We start from the raw sequence: 22,698 nt of genomic DNA on the forward strand, positions 1-22,698 counted from the left end.
TCTTTTGGGTCATTAGCCCTAAGTCACAAGAAACTGTCACCTATTGAATCATCACCAGCATTTTCTGAAGCTGTTAAACGTTTTTGGAAACTCCAATTACACAGCAACAAGCAATGTAGCCCTTATCAGCTGGTGAGGTTGGAGGAGCAGAGTCTGCAGTGATACAGCATGAGCCCAGCAGTTCTGCCAGGTACTGATAGCCTGGCAAGTGTTCTATGTAATTTGAAGCTCAAGAAAAAACTCACATGCTAAAAAAATTTCCCCAGTTATCACACTTAGCTTTTAGATTGAGTATCAGCTCTCAGAGTGGTAATGGACAGAGTCCAGAGACCTAGGGAAGGTCAAAGCTGACTCATGCTCAGCAGGAATAGCTGATTTGATAAGCTGTTCCTTCTGCTATGTGGAACAATGTGCATACCAGGAATATGCACACAGAAGGTTAGAAGAGTGCACCTTTGTGTTTAAAGGTCCAGCTAGATACCAACTGAATGTCATATTACCTGGGAGCAGATGAATTTTAAGACAGTAGTAGTAGTGTGGTTAAATGATTTTTCTCCTTCTTTATGTACAAAATAGATGGAAATCATACTGGCATTTTAACCAGGGTTTGAAGAAATTATCTGCAAAGCCAAAAGCACTAAGGGTTGATGAAAATCTCCTTTAACTGTTCTTCGTGGTTTCTTACGATCTGTCAAAACAAGCAGTGGAAGCATCTCCTCCTCATCTTATTTAGTGTTTAGTATATTGAAACAAACAGTCTGCTCCAGCACTAGGACAGCATGGAAGCTACGTCTTTTGTTCCCTCCACTCTTCCTACACAGGGAACAGATCTATGGAAATTCTCACATTGCCAAGATTATAGATCCACAAAATTTAGATATTGATGTTACCTACTCTCTCACAGCAGCTGTAGATTTCTGCAGTAAGGGAACATTACAAGTCCTGGCTTTAGCATAACAGTCACCCACTTCTGGTGTAACTGCATTGTGGGCTGCCCATAACAGACTAGTGACTCCAACCCAAACATGCCAGCACAGGACAGAACAAGTAAGCTACTGGCATGACTTTTTGTCTCTCCTCACCAAAGCATCACTACACGTCACACTCAGCTATCACGATAGGTTTTTACTCCAGTACAAAACTGCTGATGCAGAGTTTTAACAATGATTAATAGATGTTACCTGAGCTACATTAAGCTTGGCCATCAGCAAGCCCTGTTCTGCTTAAGATGCTAAAAATTTGTCCGATGTCTTATCACTGTTACTCCAGTGGTGAGCTATACAATGTTTATTTTATGACTATTTTTAATTTCAAAAGCATGACATGAAAAGCATTAAATGAATACCATACAGAGTCTATTTTCTCAGCTGCTTTCAACTGCAATGCAAAGTGGAAAAAGTACTTTTATTTTGACAGAAATGATAAAGGATTGCTATTAAGCTCAATAGTCAGTGGTTAAATACATGAGTGAATCTGAACTTTCTGAGCACTACCCACTGGGGTCGCTCAGTTCTAAATATACTTTTAAAGGCAGATGTGGACTAAAGAAGTACACTGAGATCACTTCCATCATCAAGCCTGATGTTGGTTATAAGGAGTCTCAAAAGGTAGTTAGGAACTTTTAAAAAAAGCATGACTGTCACTAAGTAAGGCTATGGCCAATTCCAACCAACCAAGGACAGTTCTCAGTTATTGTAGGTAAAACACTTTTGTTATTAAAAAAGAAAACAAACAAAAAACCACCACCACAACAAAACCTCAAAAAACAAAAAAAGTCTCCCAATGTTTTCTCTGCACTTTCTGTAACAAATCAAAGATTTTGGAAACAGTTGAAAGAACTAAGCTAAGATCACTTACTATGTTAAAAGGCATTTAAAAAAATATATATCTCTAAAATTAGTGACTGTATCAGCCAGCCAGTTACAGTCACAGTGAGGATGACCAAGTAACAGATGCCAAAACTGCCTCTACAAGAGATTCCATATACATCAAACACATGACACAAAAGACCTTTTGTAACAGGAAATAGTAACAGAGGTGTTGGTTACTGCTTAATATGAAACTCACTTTTTGCATCCAAACTAAAGACTCACTTTGTGCGTTGTAGGAAAAAACGTCATTTGAGGTTGCTCAAATACTGAACAACTTCTATAGATGGCAAAACCAGGCCTGGTATGAAGATACTGTGTGATGTGTGGTAAGGGTAAATTTCCTAACTGCAGTCACACCTCTCTGTCGACCAGGAAGTCCACCTACCTGGGAGGCATGACTTTTTATCATAGATTTCCAAGTCCCTCCCCTACTAAGAATATGTCAGTTATCTCTGCTTTTTGTTTTCATTAGGTAAATAAATATTTACTAGTTGCACTGCTAGAACAGCAGTTATGTGCCAGGCCACAAAGTCCTGCTACCCCTAGTAAAATGTTGCATCTCCTGGCCTTGCAAGCTTCAACGATCTTTTAATCTGTCCCAGGAGCAGGAACTCATAGCTGGAGACAGGGAAGTACAGGAGGCATGATAGGCTATTGATGAAAGACCCAGCTTTAATCATAAAACTGCTATAAACCACAAACCAAAACCAACAAAACAAAACACAAACAAACAAACAAGGCAAAAAACACAAGGGGGGAAAAATAAATCTACATGGTCATATTTAAGTACTTACAGCAGAAAATTCCTCAATGTGAAATACAGATCATCCTAACATGCAGAAAAAATATCACAGCCTTGCTGTAATACCAATTTCCACAGCCTAAGACCAATCCACTCTTACTTAGCTTACCTTCTGTATTAACCAGGCACTAACTTGAACCCATGAGGCATAAGATCACAAAGAAAGCAGCCACCTCAGTACTCCAGTTTCCACAACAGCCCTGCTTGGTTTTCTTAGAGAAGAAAAGCTCTTCCAATTGTAAAACACATGTCCAGTTAGCTTCCACAGAGGCTGTAGCAGCAATGAACTGCCTGTTTTTGCCAAACTAAAAAGAGAACCAAGTGCTCTTGCTGTTTCTCATGCATAGTGCAAGATTTAGTTTTGATTTCCTGTGAAGCTTAGTTCATCAGTTCATCTTCTATCGATACGAGATCTTTGACCGCTGAAGAAAGTATAGCAAAGCTGGACAACAGCTGGAGAAAGGTGAGGCTGGAGATGAGCATAGCTCCCAGTCACTGAGAGAGGCAAGAAAACTGGGATGGCAGGTGTTAAGGCTAGCATGCATTTTGGAAAAAGGCAGAGTACTTTCCCTACAGTAAAAGGACAGTAACAAAGGGAAGGAGGAAACTTCCTTACCCAGAAATATCACTCCAAGGTTTGTCTCTGTTAAATGTGACCTAAGTCTGTGTTGGTTGCAGACAGATGAGCTGTGGTGAGCAGAACACCATCTCAGGATACTGGAGTGCCATTCTCACACTGTCCTACAGGAATGTGCATTCTCAATGGGCACTGTCATGAAACACTTCCGGACAGGTTCTGTGACACGTTCTACCCTCAGCCCAGACTTGACGTGTAACAGAGACACTGCCCAGAAGGCACAAATGTCAGCAGCTTTCTACAGCCTGGCTGTCAATAGATTAATGACTCTATGCTACAGCCTTTTATAAATTACACTGCACATCTCTGACATTCTAGCACCCTGTCCACCTACCACCACAATCAATGTCTGCAAGTAGAACTGGACAAGGCTTCTTCAGGTTTGTACAAGAATTCTTTATAGCCAGCTAGACAGAACTAGTGAGTGTTGTCGCTGCCCCTTTCCTGGGAACTATGCCACTAGCTCAGAAGGCCACTTCCTCCTCCTCTTAGACTGCTTGGGCCTCAGTTTAAAAGGTTCTGTTCTTGGTTGTCTCTTGCTGTAACCTCCCTTGGCACAAGAATCAGCAGCTATTTGACCTGCTGTATATTACCCAGTGAAGTTAGCCTTTATTTCCTCACATTTCTCAAGAAGCATTTCCATTGCTTCAGCATGCCACTACAGTGATCTGCTACAAATGGCTTACACCAGGATCCTTCTTGAAACAGGCAACATTCTCAATAGGCTTCTCACAAAGTTTACTAAAACCAATGGCAAAGGATGCAATTCGACATTAATTGAATAAAAGATACACTTAGCAACATAAACTCATATTTGAGGAGGGACATAGTTTGAAAACATGCTGTGGAAACCAATTTTTTTCAAGCATCCATTTTTGATCAACAGCTTACACACTGAAAGAAATTATCTGCCTGATGCCTTTAAAGAGTGATAACATTAAATGCCTGGCAAGACTGTATAAAGCACTCCCAAATCATACAAGCTACTGTCCTTAGGAGAAAAGGAGAGAGAAGAGAGTCTTCTCATACCTCTGCAGGCACTAATGATTTTAAACCACATTGCTCTCCAGTTTCACTAGACTTGCAGACTAACTAGTATAACTGAGGACTTCTTAAATAAGTATCACTGAATATCCTCTTGTTAATAAATTTTGAAAAAGAAAATAGTATTATTTCAATATTTTAGCAATAAGATTGAGTGCAGACCCCAAAAGGGTTCTCTTTTTATTTCAAAATGTTGACATTTACTAAATTCACTCTAGAGGCTCCTGTTCAGCTATTGTTAAAGACCTTCAGTCCCCACAGGCTTCACACTTACAAATCCACTGATATTGTCTTGCAGGAAGTAACCTTAAACATACATGTACAATAAAGTATTGCACTCATTCAGCATAGGCTATGCTAAGTGTTCCAAGTACAGCTGCTAGAACAAATAAACCCATCAGCAGCTTCTTTTCCCTGTATGTACCCTTTGGAGAAGTTGAGCAACACAGGTGTAAACCTAAGATTAATGTTTGAAAGACTGAGGGAACATTGGAGGCTAGGCAGCTAGTTACAGCATACAGCTGCAGCTATGGAAAACCTGCTCCCCCTTTCTGCAAAGTGTTCTCTCACATTATTGCCTTTGCATGGGAGACAACTGTTTCCAGCATCCTTTGACTTATGCTTCTAGCTCATCAGTGACTCTGAGAATGATCTGTTTGAGGAGTCCACAAATGCAAGGTTTTATACAGCTGGATTTGAAGAGCCTTCGCTGCAGCTACCTTCAATGCTGCACAATGAAAGGAAGGATCTAATTTCATCACCAGACCAGATATATCTAAGCCTTGTGAAGGAAGTATTGCAGTATATTACTGAAGCCTCCTTAACTAAGTGCAGTGCAAAGACTTTCAGACAAACAGGGCAGCAAGATCCTCTACTTGAACTTTAGACTGAATTCAAGCTAGAACAGGCACTAGGCCTGTAGTAATGACTGTTTTTATTCTCAAGAAGTCACAAACTCATCTGAGAACATGAACAGGACAGACTCTTCACAGATGTTTTGTAAGTGACTTCTGTCATGCCTTTGTTTTGTAAATGACTTCTGTTGCCAGAAAGATAATAAATTAAACCTTTTATCTGCCTGTACCTGTAAGTAGCCAACAGTTGTAAACATACTGAACTAATAAAAGGCATCTACAGGTTTTAAGGGCATCAGTCAGCACTGGAAAAGATTCTTGCATTTCAGTCACCACAACCTATGTACTGTGTTATTTTCCTTCTAACAAAGCAAGCTATCATTTGTCACTAGCCCTGCTACTGCTCAGGGACACAGAGCCATGATAACTCAGTGACACTCTACATATAACACAGATGAAATAAGAGGTATGCCTAGTACATCACAACATCTGAAAGAGAGAACACACTGACAAAGACAGTAGGACATATTCATGGCCATGTATAAAATACACAACCTGAAGGCATTCAGAGTAAGTGAGCTAATTCCAGTCCTGCTGCCCTCTTCTCATGACTTACAAGCACAGAGCTTTCCTTGAAAAAAATCATAAGCAGCAGAGGTCTTAAAATTATCATCTTCTCTCAGGTCTCTCAAGGAAAATGTTTGCCTACAGACCTCAGTACCAAGTAGACTTGGATTTCTCATCTATAAGCAGTACTGTAAGTAAAATCCAGGGAACTACAACATGATTTTATAGTGAAGTTTAATATTTCTTTGTCTTGTAAGGATGGCACTTGCTCATGTAAGTTTAACTCCTAGATTATCTAGAAAAGGTCTTTCTTGCAAATACACTGAGTAATAAAAGCAACATTTTGAGATTCTATGTCAGAGTGTAGTCACCCAGCCCATCACCCAACATACAGTGAGTAGCGGCTCTACAGGAAAACCCTAGGACCAGTCATGTTTCCATAGCATGCAGCCAAGAAAGGAAGAGTACTGCTATGACCACACAAGCCTCAAGCTCAGGAAGATTCAAAATGCAAGGGCTTCATCAGGTTGTCTCAACTGCACTTCTCCATTCGAAAGGCCTAACGACCATCAACTTCAGAGGAGGAATGAGGTTTATCATCTCAAAAGAGAATGGAATGGAATGGACCAGACCAGGTTGGAAAAGACCTTTGAGATCATTGAGTCCAACCTATCACCCAACATCATCTAATCAACTAAACCATGGCTGACAGGTTGGCCAGGAGTTTGCCGTGGTGGAGAATATCAAAGGCCTTGCTGAAGATAGACTATATCCACAGCCTTCCCCACATCCACCAGGTGGGTCACCTGATCATAGAAGGAGATCAGGTTGGTCAGGCAGGACCTGCCCTTCCTAAATCCATGCTGGCTGGGCCTGATCTCTTGGCCATCCTGTAAGTGCTGTGTGATTGCACTCAAGATGACCTGTTCCATAATCAATGCAAAAAACCAAAGTAAAAATACAGTACCCAGTTTCCTGTTTCTCATTTTAGCAGAACATACCAGGGCCTCTTAAGTGAAAAAAAAACACCACCACACCTTTTATACCCTGCATACACACACAATGTCTTTACTGCTCACTGTTGTCAGACTTTCACTTTTAGGCACTTTTTCTCAAGACCAGCCAATTTACAGCAAATTTAACAGCTGAGGCTTTCCTGAGAGGGAAAGGAATAAAAAAAACAACAAAATCCCAACCCTCCAAAAATATCTCCTCTTAATAGAAATCTTCTCATCAAATCTAAAGATTAAAGTGCTGGGAGTGAAAAAAAAATAAATTAAGATTTGGCAGAGAAACAACTTCAACTGAAGTGTTTTAATGTAACTAAATTACTGGTCATTGAAAAAGGGTAATTGCACATACAGAGTCATTTATCAAAAGCAACTGCCAGACATTGGGAAAGAAGCCAGCATGTGTATATGCCTAATGTAGCTATTTGCATATTAAAAAGAAAATCATTGGAGAGTTGGACACTGAATGGAAACCAGCTATGCTTATCCAGAATATTGCATGTTGCTAAGTGACTGGGGGAGCCCTGTGTCATCCAGCTCACAAACCCAGAAGAGCGTTTAAGCAGGTGCTTATAGTTAGGCATGGTAATAGCACATGAACTCCACCTATAATTAATGTCTACACATAAGCCTTTATAGATTAAAACAAATACAAAGGCATCAATCGATCCATATGAAATTTTGACAGGTAATTTTTTTTTCATGAATACATATACAGTATCTTGCAAGCAGAGATTTAACATGTTCTGCCAGTGTTCAGAGGCAGCTGAACACAACAGCACTGTGCAACACCGTGCCAAACAATAAGTCACATTAAAGCCTGCGTCTATGACAACAGCACCATGGGCTCCTGTTTCCAGGCTGAAAGAGAATAAGCAGGTGAACTCTGTCTAAAGCACAGACACGGGTGAGGTGACACCCATCTATGAAAGACAAGGCTAACGTACCTTTTGTTGTCCTAGAAGAAAAGGAACCATGGAAAAGAATTACCATGGAAAAAAACCCAAGCTATGCAAAGTGCAGTTTTGGTAAGGGGCTGAGCTTCTGTTGCTGTATATCACAACTGATTTGGGTTATCATGCGGAGTCATTGATTAAGATGTGGCACATATCAGCTTGTGAGAGTGTAGTAAACATAAACTTACCTTCCTAGCTCTTCCCCAATTTCATAAACATCTTCCACCTTCTGTTGCTTGAACAAGTCCATGCTTGGACTTTTCATTGATGCACAAAGGTGATGCAACTAAAATACTAAGAAAGAAAGAAAGTCATTACAATCTTCTAACAGGCAAAGAATCAGTAAAACATTTCTGGTGCAGCCACTTTGCATCCACTGCAGATCATTTACAGCCAAAGTCACCACAGAGCAATCAAAATAATTAATTTTTCAGTCTCAAACAGTGGAGGTCAAGTTTGAAAAGTGGCAAAGACCTCTAAGTGAAGGAGGTTCTTGATCCTTACTGAAATACCTGAGCAAATGCACAGAACACATCTTGAAATATGTGACAAAGCAACTAATTAATAAGTCAACAAACTTATGGAAAACAAAGTATCCACATAACACTACACAGAGCTAACACTGGACTCAACATTACAGGCTTCTTAATTGAAGTGTCAGCAGCAGACCATGAACCATGAGCTGAGCTTCCTTTTTCATGTCAGGCAGTGTTTGTGAAGCACACAGGCAGGACAGCAAATGAAAATCTGAACTACTGCAGCAAAAAGGCATTGTGATTCCATCTACTGGATTTTCACTGCAATATCTGCCATCAAACACTACACATTTCAAATAAAAAAAAATTATCAAGAGCAGCAGTTGTTGAACGCATTGTTCTGTATAATTCTCAACTCTGTTTCCTGAACACAATCTTTTAAGTTGATAAGGTCTGAGAAGTCCGGAAAGACAAGCCTCACATCGGTGCATGTGAGCATCACAATGATATCTAACCACACTGAGCCACACAGTTATACCTACCAAAACAACGTACATTTCTTTATGAATCCCAGATGCCATTACTGCAGAGGCACTGGGGACTTCCATGTTCTATACAGCTCCTGTGTGTCTTTAATAACATTTTTGGTATCTGACTGCGTCACAATATGAAACATATTTCACAAGCAAACAAAGCCCCATTTTGATCCCTAAGAAATGAACTCAATTGCAAGAAGATCCAGCTATTTTCACACATTAGCAGACTTATAAAACAGGAAAAAGTATCAAAGAGCAATTGCAGGGGTCCTGCCAGGCTGAAATGCATGTATTTTCCGACTCTTCTCTTACAAAAGCATATACCACAAACAACAGTTACATAGTAAAAAGACAGCAACTTGTCAAAATGCACCCAGCTGCTGTCACACACTCACCTCAGAAAAAAAGACTGACTGCTCGCTTTCACCCCCTCCCTTTTTATCAAAAAATTGGCTCCTGACACAGGGGAGGTATGGTGAGCATCAATTCCAATTCCTTTCTAAACAGGCTCCTTCTATTGTTTCAAAGGAACAGAAATAGTCTCTCAGCGCTTCTCCATGTATTTTTTTGGCTGACATAAGAAAAATGTACACATTTGGACAAAAATTACTTGAGTATTTTATCTGAAGCAGAAGGGCTACAGCATTGCTGGAAGCAGCCTTGCTGGATGGGCTCCACTGCAGATATGATAGCTTTTTCAAAGGCTCTGTTAAGCCTACTAAATTTTCATTAACAGATGTGTTAAAGCTCCAGTTTAAAAACACTGCAACAGAGACAACTTTCCTCCCATGCCTTCCTCTCTGAGTTCTAGCAATGACCTTTCTTATCCAGATACCTAAGAAACCACACAGGTTGTGACTCTGAAGACCAGAATAACCACAGGGCTATTCAAGTGTACTGTAGAAATCATCACTTGCATTAGTAAGTAAGCCTTGACTAAATGCATGGCCATGTGGCTTGTTGTTTTCACCTCTGCTTTCCATCTCCATGTTTTGTCAGGCATTTTCTGGCTGATTCTTACTTTGCCTGTATCTTCAGTTTTTCAAGCTGAGGTCAAGTTAACTGTTTGGCTACTTTGCTCATTAATTCCTTTCCTAAAGCCACATTCATATCTGGGACAAAATTGTCTCTTTTTCCTCTCAATGAAAATATTCAGCTTTGTAAATGAATTACTGTATTCCTCAAATAACCTTTCATAATCTCAGAGCTTACCAACCAACATTGCTCAGGGCTTGAAGCTGCAGTCAGTAAACGTTTTAGTAGCATTTAGGAGAACAAGGGCATCCCTGAGCTATTGGCTCCACACTAAGTTCATGTAATTATTCAGGGCAGGATTTTCTGAAGTGTTGATGCAAAAGCTAGCTCAACACCCACAGGCTTCAGAAAAAAAAAAAAAAAGACAATAAAAAGCCAAGCCTTGCTGAAAACCCCAAACCTTTTGCTCATCTTGAATTGCAGGATTAAGTTCTGAGATGTTACAAAAAGCAATGCCCACATTTTAAGAGAGACTGCTGAGACTTGCCCGAAAATTAAATCACTCAAGCTGACTACTCCCTTCATCAGAATCCAAGGTACATGGCTATTAATAACATTCATGCAAACACACCTCTCTAAGAGAGAGAGAATTTGTAATTCAGAAGAACAAGTTTAAAACATTGCTTTGAGGATGGAGAACCAATTCCCACACCTCTGGGAACACAGCCCTTCATGTTTGATTGACAAGTTTACTCATTTTCTATCATCCTCCAAAGAACATACCTACTTCTGCAGATGTGTAGAATCAGATAATTCTCACCCCTTTTGCTGAGGTTACTCCCACACCAAGAAACCATTCAAACATCCAACTCAGCCTAGAGCCCTGTTTTTGAAGACTGAACACAAAACTGTCCCAAAGCATTCAGATTCTCAAATCATACCTCTGATCTGCTGGTGTTTCCCATGTCTATCACTGCCTTCCGCTCTCATCATTTCTGCAGATCTCTGTGACTGCTTCGCACCCAACAGTCTCAGTTAGCAGATGCCCAAAATAGATCCCATGCTTGATGATCCAAGACTAAGGTTATTAACAAATATACAGTATAAAGGGGAATAATAAAAAGACAGCCTTTGAGCACTTAAAATTCATCTGCAATAAGAATGCTGCTTGCAAGAACAAACATAACCGTCCCCACGCATGATCTTAAGAAACTAAGGTCATTTCATATTCAAAGATTTCAACAAAAATGCCCTTGTTGGACTCCATTTGTCAGTATAGAGCACAAATATATCATAGTAGGAACGAAAGCCTTAATTTTTTTCTCCAGTTGGATGGTGAAAACAGACTGAATTAGAGACAGTCATTCATCTTTGATGCATTCAGAAAAGTTGTACATTCATGATCTGTGGAAAGAGCAAAATCTGCTTCATTTTCTGATACACACTATGCTGACACCTCTGGAACATGAGCCCAAACAACATGGCAAGGCCATATGTTCAGGACCATTCTAGAGTTCATTAAAACCAGAAGGATGGGACAATCTCTTGCAGTGATTTTTGGATCAAATCAGAACTTTAAGAGCTCTAAGGTAAGCTCTGCAAAGGAGATAAACCCTGTGTTCTCCCACAGAACATGCTGTTTCTATTCCTCAACCATCCATGCTGGGGACATCTCTTCCAGATCAGTCTCCTTGCTTTAGGACTCACAGTAGTGAGCAGTTTAATATGAAGGCCAGTTTCTACTTAGTAGTCATATTGCTTACAGCTTTTCATAAAGATACCCTGTAACATAGCATAGGTACAGAATCAGCACAAGGTACTTCAACTTTCACTCCTGTATCCCCCTCCCCTTAAGACACCGCAAGCATCATAAAACCACAAGTATTGTTTATCCTATGCAAATGATTTTCCTACAGGCATGTAACAAAGGTGTAACAAAACCAGAAGCAGAATATAGACCTTTAAGATTCAAGTTTCAGGCACTTAAGAAACACATTCTGCCTAATCTCTTCAAGCTCCTAAAAATTCTGTCATACCATAGAACCAGACTTTATTTACCCAAGAAATCACACTGTTTCCCATTGTGATTTAAAGCATACACTTAACCACATAGGGTTTATATCAGTACAAATCCTGGATGTAGATGCTCATATTCCAGCACAGAAGTGCCCTTTCAGTGCAGCTTGTGCCCAGAGTAAATTAATCTAAAGAAACTCACTTTTCTGAAGAGGGTGACAGAATCCACCTTAAGATGAGCAGAAGAAAGTAAGTGCTTTTTCTCTTTTAAAAAAGGTTTCCTGCACAGTATTAGACTGTTATTACCAATTTATTTTACAAACAATGACTGGTCCACACATGTCAAATCCATGATAAATATCCAGCCACAACTGAACAAGAGCAGGATTTGTTAGAGGTGGAAACCAAACTGTTGGATCATTTGGCTTGTCACCAGCCAGTTTAATACTGAAAAATACCCAAAGCCATTTAGAATCAGAACTGGACTGTATTAGCAAGTTGCAAAATAAAGCAAATACATAAAACCACAAACAACAAAGCAAAACCCACACAAACAAAAACCCAAAGCAACTACCTAAAAAATAACTTAGCAAAAAAAACCCCCAAAACCTATCTCCACAAACAAAGTCAAGTGATACTGTCTTACAGTTTTGCTGCCTAATGTTGAAACTACACAAAGTTTTGTAAGCATGGAAGTGTTTCATTCTATCTCCTTTCTTTTTCTTCTTTTTTGTCCTAGAAGACTAAGCAAATCTAACAGCAAAATCCAGGTTATTCCCCCCACCCCTGCTGCATCTAAGTAATTGTAACTGAAACAAAGTTAAAAGTCATATTAGTTTCAGCAAGCCTCTATTTTCACCTAAATATTTTCCTGTCCAAAAACAATAGTGGACAAAACATTTTTCTGTCTGAAAACTGAGGCAGCTATGACTACGTGTGCTCCTATGAAGGACCCAAAACACACTCAACATCCAAGCACTTCAGTCCCACTGTAGAATCTCTTGCTGTAAACTCTCAAAGGACCCCTTTCAAACCTCAGAAGGTCACTCTGCAGTAATTACACTTGTGGTGACCGACTAAGATCTTCAAGCCTATGTACCAAATGCCTTAGCTCTGCAGCTAACTACAGCTCCTTGGTAGACAGCTAACTGCTAGGACTGCTGCTGTAACTGATCCCAAAGCCCTCACATGCTTGAGTGATGAGCTTGGTGCCAACATCTCAACAGACAGAAGGAAGCCCACAATGCTAGGCATGCTGGCATGGCATTGCAGAGCCCAGCTCCCCGTCCCTGAGGCGCCTTCAAGGATTATTACTACAGATAAGACATCACTGCCCCAAAGTCAAGTAAGATCTATCCTGTGCAATCTGTACTTACTGCATAAGCAAATAAAGAACAAAACCTGAAACTTCAAGAACAAACATCTCTATAGAGTCAGGTAAGCTTTTCCCCACACATTAAGCAGGTCAGCATACCAATTTTGGTCCTTTTGTATGTGGTGACTGACTAGCCCAACCAGGAGCAACTAGCACACACTTCCACCCTTTAATTCACACTTGCGCTCTCGACTCTCTTCTAAAAGGATGCCGGCCAGGTCAAACTAGCCATCACTGTGCTGCACTGCCTTGGAAGTCCCAGCTCACTGGCCACGAGGAGGTGTTAAGCCTAGCAGATTCCAAGTGAAGCTGTTTGAGGGAAAAGAGAAAGGAACTTATACGTAAACATATCACACAGCATATGCTGAATAACATAGATAAGCTTAAATATGAACACAGGACCAACCATCCCTCATAGCTTTGGACAGAAACAGTGCCACACTGAGCACCGCTTAACACCGAAGAGTGTACTGCTGAAGCCATCGCATTCCCCAGCCCCTGTGGGACCGAGTCAGAGATAAATAACAGCTGCTCTCCGAGATGATCCGGGGAGCTGCCTTTTCCCCTACCCGGCAACTGTGAGGCAGCTGGCACGTACAGTCTGAGATGGAAGCACCATTAAACACACTATACAAACAGAAGGACCAAGTGTAAGCCACCACCTGAGCACCTCTAAAGGACCTGCACGCCACCGTCACCAGACCGACCTACGGGAGGAACCCCACCGCGCAGCTGCTGACCCCAGGCCTTGTCCACGACGCTAAATGACAACCGGCGGCAAGAGAGGAGGCCCTGCGGGTCCCCCAGACTCTGCCTCAGCCAGATGGGCTTCAGTGCTGTACTACTTCACCTCCGAACTCCGGCGCGGGAACAGAACAGGAACACCATGAAAGCTGCTCAGTAGCCAGTGGCCAGCACAGAGGGAAAGACGGGGAGAAAAACAGGGCGAGTAGCCGACACCGAGATGGGCAGAGAAGACCCCGACCCTGAGGAAGGCAGAACGCGCGCCGGCTCAAGAGAGCGCAGCGTCTACTTACCGCTGGCCGCGGCCCGTCCGCCGGGCTCCCTTCCGGCGCTGCCTCGGCGCGCGGGGTCCCCGCCTGACCGCCCCCACCGGGTGTGCACGGAGCAGGCGGAGGGGTGGTGCCAGCCGCCGGCGCTGCTCACCGGAGGAGCCGCCGGGTTTGTGCCTCCAGCCGGCCGCCTGAGGAAAGGAAAGCAAATAGGGAAAGCGCCGCTGGGCTCGGCACCCCGCATCGGGGAGCCGCCGCGCCCCCTGGCGAACCGCCGCGGGCAGGGCGGCCCCGTGAGATAAGAGTGGTGTCTCATGAGGGAACGGTGAGTTTTGCCTCTGCGAGGCAGGGTGACCTTGTGAAGCAGGGGGACTCCGCCCAGTCCCGCCCGCCTGCCACCGGCTGCAGCAGCGGGACGGCTGCTTTGACGCCCACGAAAGGTGCGGGCGAGGAGAGGAGCCCGCAGAGCAGCCCCGGCGGGGGATGCGGCCGCGGGGCCTGCCCGACGCCCCTTGCTCCGGAAAGAGAAGATGGGGGAAAAAAAAAAAAGATGTTTCACGGTGCGAATGCAGGTGTGTCCGGACCCCGCGGCGGCTCCCCAGGGCACAGACCCCGCTGAGCAGAACCTGGCCCCTGCTCGGAGCAGCCCCAGCAGCACTGTATGGGAGCCGAGACTGCCCTCCCTGCAGGGAGGCAGCCCCTTACCTGCTTCACGGGAAGGACCGCACAGAAAACCGTGCCCCGCCTTGCCCTCCTGTCCCGGGGAATGAAAGGATGAACGCCGGCTGCCTCCTCCGAGCACCGAGAGAGCAAGTGCAGCTCAGATTCTTTTTCAGTCGGAGTGGATGGATCATTCACCACCGCATCACCGATGCACAGGCACAAAGCATGCACCAGGCACTGGCCCGTGCTTCTTCCTTCTGGGCAGCAACTGGCCCAAAGTTGAGTGAAGCACTCATATTGCCTCCGTTTTCAGCTGCAATACTACACACCAGTACAAACTCCTTATTTATTCCAGAAATGAAAAAGCCCGCATCTCAAAAACAGTGACCTCACTTGTTCTTTTGTGCTCCATTTCGTCAGTGGTCAAGCTGCATTACTCTGCAATGACAACAGAAAACTTCATCAAGAAGATGTGGACAAAAAAATGACTGCCTGAGTATGTTGCCTGTGGGCAGGCTACAAGGCCAACATCCCCGGCATCTGGTGTCACTATAGAGGGGTAGTCCTGCATTCCCACATGGAAGGCCCTTGCAACGCCTTCCTGTCCAGGCTTATTAGGGAATATCTCAGAGACAGGATATAATGCCTTCTGCTTTAGTAGATTCAGGATATATAGTAGCGATAATGCTGAGGAGCTGAATTCATTAGAGAGGCACTTCATTTGCATAAGATTTGTCATGTGAGCCTCTATCATTTATTATGGAGTCTGAAAAATCAACATTACTTCAGTGAAATTCCCTGTTGTTTCAAGAAACCTTTGTGACAATAAATGGCAGAGGTTGGCAGTCGTCATTGTGGATCCCAGATGAATTGCCATAACAAGCATTTGCAACACTGTTCCAAGTAGCTGTTTGGCTTCATTTGTTTACTCTTCTATCTTAAAGACATTCCCAAAATCTGCAAAACGAGATGTTCTCCCTCTTTATTTAGCCTACAGTAATTGCAATATATACTGCTTGGTCTCCTAAAATTATTTGAGGCAAGCTAATATCCTATATTTGTTAATGAGAAATTACATGGCATTGTTCACACCTTGAAAATAAAACAGGGATGCCAGGTCTCTCTGCAGTTAAGACAACGCAAAGCCACAGCAAACTATCACACATACTCCATTGCCAAAAGGCAGCGCTCTTTACTTTCACACTTCAAAAGAAATTGTTGTGGTGTGCTCCAAACTCCCCTCTCCCCCATCTCCATTAGAAAAGGTTTGAAAGGAGAAAGACAAAGGTGTGCAATTGCTTCCCCTTCGCCTGGGGAGAGGTAATTAGTGCCCATTCACGGCTCAGGGCACTCCCTGGTATATACTGGTGGGGGAAGTCCGCTGGGTATGGAAGCTATGATTAGTGGGGTACTTCATGCCCATTATACATTGGCCTTGGACACACTGTCCAAAAACACCTTAAACAGAGCGGCCAGAAAGCGATCCGGGCTCTCGCCATCATCTTGCTGCTGCTCTCGCTCTGGCCTACATCTTGCTCGCTCCACTCAGACATGGCTTCTTCCCGGACCCTGCCTGCCTGAGGTCCTGCTCCCTACCTGCCGTGGAGCGACCCTGCCTGCCGTGAAACCTGTGGCTTTCTTGCAGCGCTGCCGCTCACAAGTTTTGCCTCGAAGCATCCGTGTCTACAGGCACTTTGATTCTGGCGGTCCTTTTCCTTTGGAGTGTGACGCATTATCCACAAATTGGATTATAAAACCTGCAGTTCCTGGCGCCTGCCACCAACGAGAGACCTAGGAACCGATGCCAAATTCCTTCTCCGTCCTCATGAGTACAACCTGATGTTCTTGTCAGCTTTCCCAAGGTTCCTGGCTTGCCTCTAATAATAAGTGGGGTGAAGCTATTTTGTGGTTTAGCCTTTTCCATTTTCTGAATTCTCTAAATTGCACTGAAGTTGCCCAGAAGCATCCTGGTAGAATTTGCAACCAAGCAGAACCTGTAAATAATCAAATAAGTTTTATGCCTAATTTTGGGGTGGGGTTTTCAGGAAAAATAAAGGTAACTACATTTTTATAATTCCTGTCTTGTTAATTCAGCCCCTATCAAATCAGAAACTTGGATTCAGACTTGTTCCAAGTGGCCTGAACTATGCCCCTGCTCGTCTGCCCTGGTGTTCACAGCCCAAGAGTTCCACCCAGCTCTGCCAATCCCAAAAGGAAAGTGGCTGCATCTGACATTACACAGGGTAGAGGACAGGAACTGGGAGCAATAGTAAAAGTTTCAAAGGGCAGTGGAAGAATTAAGAACTCCTTGAAAGGGAAATAGATATTTCATTCCTCACCTTTAGCACTGCAATGTGATTTGAGCACGTGACCATCACAGCAATCCTCCTACAGAATTTTTGGAGGAAAAGGCACACAAGGAAGGCAACAATTGCTTTTTAAATCAGGATAAGCTCTCCCTAGACCCTGAATAACCTTGATTTGAATTTAATATTGGCTGGCCAGCCCAGCAACGACTCCAAGAAGAGCAAGGGTAGACTAAATCTCATCCCTACTGCCATGCCCACAGGGTCTGCAAGCAAGAACACAGGCTCTGTTTAAGCAAGGTATTGCTCTTAGATTGTTAATTGTTAACTTCTTTGTAACATCTTTGGCAACCAAGGCAAAAATCTTTATTTGCACACAGGACAAGAATGGGAAGGAAAACTCAAAGCAGAGTAGTGTTTGAAGCAGGCAGCACAAATGAAGCCTGTAGTGTCTGGCAGCCAGGCATTTACCAGTCTCCTTTAGGAAGTGATAAAGAAGAAACCCCATATCTTGTGTTTCCAAAGGGGCAGTCCCAGGCTTAAATAACAGAAAAATGTCCCTTGCATTTATAAAAACACTTTATTCAGCAATCACAGTGCCTGCAAACAACTCCAGATTTGAGTTCACCAACTCAAATCTGGAGTCTTAGAGGCAGAAATACAACTTCTGTACGCACAAAAGGTAACTGCATTTGAAACATGAAGGCAGGATGCAATCATTCAAGGCTAGGACTATCTCAATTAAGGTCAAAGGCATTTTCATTTAGCAGGTACATTCTAGCATTGAATGTTTCAATTCTCTTTACAACATCCCAGACTAATTTAGGGTAGATAATAGGGGTTTTTTTACTAATCCTCTGAAAAGCTAGCATTGTATGCGAGTGTAACTGTACCAAAGTATGGGTCTACATGACTATTAACTTCCTTGTGATTAAACCTTTTACCTTCTTTTCCAGGGGAAGCTTCGAAAGCAGAGCACACCCTTCCTTTGCATTATCTGAGTGAATGCAGTTCATGTGTGAGAACTCTCAAAGCTTCAGCACTACATGGATTCTGCTTCCAATGAGGTCAAGGAGCTGCAGATAAGGAATCTATGTTTAGCACTTCTAAAAATCCCACAGAATGAATACCTGATACACTGCAATACCAGCAGACTTGGTGTGGCCTCTGCATCTGAGTTACCCAGAACAGAGCGAGATTCTGCAGGTATTTGGTGTCAGCTCAGAACACGCAAGCTGTGTTTATCCTTTCTAAGTTAATGACTTTCTTAGGAGTAAGGTATTTAACAATATAGATCAACTCTACAGGCATCAGATACATCCACATCCTGGTTGCAATTCCACAGAGAACAGATGTCACAAGCTAAGTCCAAAGGAGGAAGCTGGAGCCTCAGCTGTTCTTTACCAGGCCCCAGCAGCTGTTAGGGCAACACAATCTACTGAAGCTAAATATGCCAAGTCTCCAAGTGAGGATATTGCTCCCTATGAAATCTCTTCCCAGAATTTTCTTTTTATTCCTTGGACTTAAATTTTCAGTATACAGGATTTGAAGTCCTTCAGCTATAGTCATGTTCTGCCTCAACTGCCACTCTGTCCTGTTTTGCATTCTCTTGGAATACATTTCCATCTCTGCCAATCTCTACACTTAACAGCTTGTCATCCCACAGCACAGACAGAGGACAAGAATTGCCCACTGTTCACCTCCACAAAGAAAGATCTGCTTAGATCTGCTATTAAAGTGATCTCACAACTCTTGTTTTTCCTGGCTCATAAACACTTAGTTGTTAAGTTTTATATATGAAGTAGCAGAGGTACTTGATAGCCTCTTTAAGGGAATCAAGGTAACTCCAAAATGCAAAAATCTCCTTTGAAAGATGGGCATTGAAGTTAGTTTTCCAAATCAATTCAGTACTTAAATTTATAAAGCAGCACAAACTATGCAATTGGCTATCAAAGCCTCCAGCAGAATATCAGTACTCAAACCTACTAGAGAAGCTTTTGGTGTCAAGAATAGATATGTATGTTCCTTAGGAAGTCTGATTCCTAAGAATGCTCATGCAATTTTAATCCCTCCTCCTTTTTCCTCCTCTCACAAGACACAGAAGACACCAATCATGAGTCAACCATTCAGCATCACCTACATGCTACAGTTCATATCTTCCTGCTTCAAAGTCAATTTTGCATTTATGTTCCTGTCTTGAGAGGCTCTCAAATCACATCAGACAAAACCACCAGCTTTACTGCTGGTTTGTTCTCATGGCACCTGCAGTTATTTCCATCTGTTACAGGGGAAGAAAAAAAAAAAGAAAGAAAAAGAACCAGTGCAAGTTGTAAAGTAATAAACAATTTATTTTTTCTTTACATCAATCTTTATGAAAATAGCATCACTTAGTTTTTGTGATTCAGATTTCTTGTACCGCATATTGCTGATTTCTAACATGGCACTTATGGGAATATTCACTTAAAGGGCTATGCAGTGACATGAACTTGATTAATTTCACATTTCTCAGTTAAGCATGACTGAACATACAACACCATCAAATTTAAGTACATTCATTCCTAAAGTCTTAAGGAAGAAGGAAAATCTTCCCCTTTCTGCTGAAATACCTTATGTTTAGAATGACTGAGGGGAAGGGAAGAATCTCTCACAGAAGACACAAAGGGTACAGAAAATCCTTTTTATCAAGTACATTACTGGTAAAAAAATACCACCAAACAATCTGATAACACTGGATGATAACACTGTCTGTACACATGTACAGGTGAAGCTGAAATACTGTGCAGTTTTAATAGATAGAGGTGTAGTGCACCATTTCTTTTTGCCTGCTAAACAGAAAATAATGTTTTAAACAAATAACCAGAGGTTTCACTGGAATGCTATGGATACATGTATGAAGATGGAGCAATATTCTCCAAAATGCAGCTTAGTGGTTTGGTTTACATCACATATATCGAGAGCTATGCATAACGAACTTTTGGAACCTAAGTGCATGACCATGAAGGTAAAAAATAGCCTTAACAGTTTTTATTTACATTAACAGCTCAATTTCCTACTACATAGTTGTCAGGAATGTAAAATCCTCAAGCACTGTTTCAGAAGCTTACCCCTAAATACAAACACTTACCTATGCAGTTCAGCTTTTGCAGGCCACTGAATCTCCAGGCATTTTTGCTTGGTTTCACTAGGTTTAAATGCCGCCTATGTATCTGGAATACACAGTTACTGTCTATTTATCTAACTAGTTACTATCCTTCAAAGTTACCAGATCAACCACCACTAGAAAACTAGTAATCACTCAAAGACACCTGTAGCAGCAAGGCAAGCTTCCCTTGATCCTGCTTCCTGCTTTATGCATCTCATTTTTGTTCTAGTGGTCAGAGGTTAGATGCCTCAGCATTTTTTTTTTACTTTTTAACTAAGACATCAGTAATGATGCTTAACAAAACCAACAGCTCACTGGGAACTTGTGTACAACATCATCAATTCTTATTTGCAAACTAACAAAATACCCAGAGAAAGTTTATGGAAATCTTGTCATTTAACATTCATGTATTAGAGTTACATCGTGGTGTAAGAAACAGAGCTACTTGGTTTTACTGTACAGTTGGATAACAACTTATGTAATGAAACACAGCAAGACAGACACACAAATTTAACCATCAGCACAACTGCAAAAAAGAAATTGTCCTGTAATGCTGCAGGTTCTGTTTGGTCAGCTAGAGATCTTCCAGTGCAGTTGCGCTTCACAACTTCAATGAAATCAGTCCTGAAGTCACAGGACTAGGGAAAACCCAGAGTTAACTGACTTGTAGGGACATACTTCCAAATTCTTCACTTTAACATTTCAACTGTTTGCCACTAGAAGGAAGATCTCCAGCTTGGAAAGACTTAACAGTTGAAAAACAAGACTAATAAAACATAATAATCAAAAAGCAGACATTATAGATTGATTTAGAGACCAGCTCTTTCAAAACCCAAGACAGCATAACTAGAAATTAGAAAACCTGGTCCCATTTTTGTATTCAAACACTCACTGTAAGTAAAAAAAAAAAGAATACAGTACATGCAATAATAAGAAAAACCTACCTAATAAACTCAAGTACACAACCTAGAGTTACAAGGGATTAAAAAAAACCAACCCCAAACTACTGCTTACACTGGACAGGATAGGGGACATTTTAGAAGAGAAACAGCACACAAATCAAGATGGTCATACTATGAGTCCCTCACTGGCAAGAATTTGGTGGCTAATTAAAAGTTATATGTCATAAAGCAGAAACATCTCTTTTACATCAAGAGTAATCCTGCAAGTTACAAGGTATACCACATGAAGTATTTCCCTTCCAAATAAACTGACTGTAATATGCTTATTTAAAGACAACTATAAATACATCCTAAAGCCTCAAAAATGTGCTGTGAAACACAAGCAGGATTTCTTTCTGCATGTGCTTAAGTTTTTAGAAGCAATTCCATTGACTGATGCAAATCCTGCTTGTTCTCAGAAAACCAAGAGAACATATCAAGTAGAAGCTTAATGCACTTCTCTGTTCCTGACCACCAGGTCTCTATTTTGCCAATTAACCACTTCCCCAAAGCTGAGCTATTTGCTGCCCAGTATGTGAATGCTAGTTTTACAACACATCCAGACACAACATTTAAGTCAGTCAAACATTTCTGAGGATCTAACAGCTCAAGAAAGAACACTGAAAAGCCCAGATCATAGCCAGCAAGAAAGAAACCTTCCTCATCCTCAGTACTCGTTTAACAAGTATTACTAACCATCAAATGAGACAGAATGGCCTCCAGTTGCACTTCCATGGTCAGAAACACTAGAACTTAACAAGCCAAATGTTTTCTTACAACTGACTCATAGGATGTGCATGCACCACTGACAGCCAGGTTAAGCACATGAAGAGAACACTGCATTTTTCTGCTGGAAAAGGATCCTGAATTTGTGCACATGCTGCACTTCAGGCTCCTTTGACTGATAGATACATATGTGTTCTAGGAACCCTATTGCTACTACTATAGTTACACAGTCATGCAAGGGAAAAAAATGCTATGTTTCTTCACAAAAATCAAGATTTGTTTCTTATTTTAAACCCCAAAATGGAAAAAGCATTCAAAAAAATCCAAACATACCTTCAACAGATACACAGCTAATTAGATAGTAAAACCTGGTACTCAAGTGAAAAGCTCCATTCTTCTCCCCTAATATCTTGGATTTGAGTGTGGCTTTTTTGAGACACTGCAATCGAAACAGTGAATAGAAACAAAACTGACTAAATGGAATTTGATCTATAAACCCCTCTGCATTAACAAGAATCTTCACCAACACAACTGCTCAGAAAAGTGTAAATGATGTTTCATATCAGCATTTAATTACACACTAAACATCCAGTGACAAAGAGGTACTCATTTTACCTTTAAGTATATAAATCCAAGTGTTCTGTTTGATGATCCACTTATGTGACTTCAGGAAAAGACAGGGGAATGTAAAAGTTCTTCCTGTGCTTCAGTCCGTACTTTTCTAGTTTGTGACCTCAAGAACAGTTAGTTTATTCAAGGACAACAAACCACTTTAACAACCAAGCAGA

At 41.7% G+C, this 22,698-nt stretch overlaps 1 protein-coding gene across 1 annotated transcript in view; it reads right to left on the reverse strand.

The window, feature by feature from the left end:
- Positions 1-8,825, reverse strand: part of DAPK2 (death associated protein kinase 2) — a 36,148-nt gene extending 27,323 nt beyond the window's left edge. Inside the window, exons 1-2 of the mRNA XM_054168771.1 lie at positions 8,760-8,825; positions 7,930-8,027 (exon numbers count right to left, since the gene is read on the reverse strand). Of these exons, the coding sequence (XP_054024746.1) occupies positions 7,930-8,027; positions 8,760-8,825 (164 nt within the window). The remainder of the gene's footprint in view (positions 1-7,929; positions 8,028-8,759) is intronic.
- Positions 8,826-22,698: the final 13,873 nt, after the last annotated feature.

This window comes from Dryobates pubescens, chromosome 17 (genome assembly GCF_014839835.1).
Source record: "Dryobates pubescens isolate bDryPub1 chromosome 17, bDryPub1.pri, whole genome shotgun sequence".
NCBI classification, from domain to species: Eukaryota; Metazoa; Chordata; class Aves; order Piciformes; family Picidae; genus Dryobates; species Dryobates pubescens.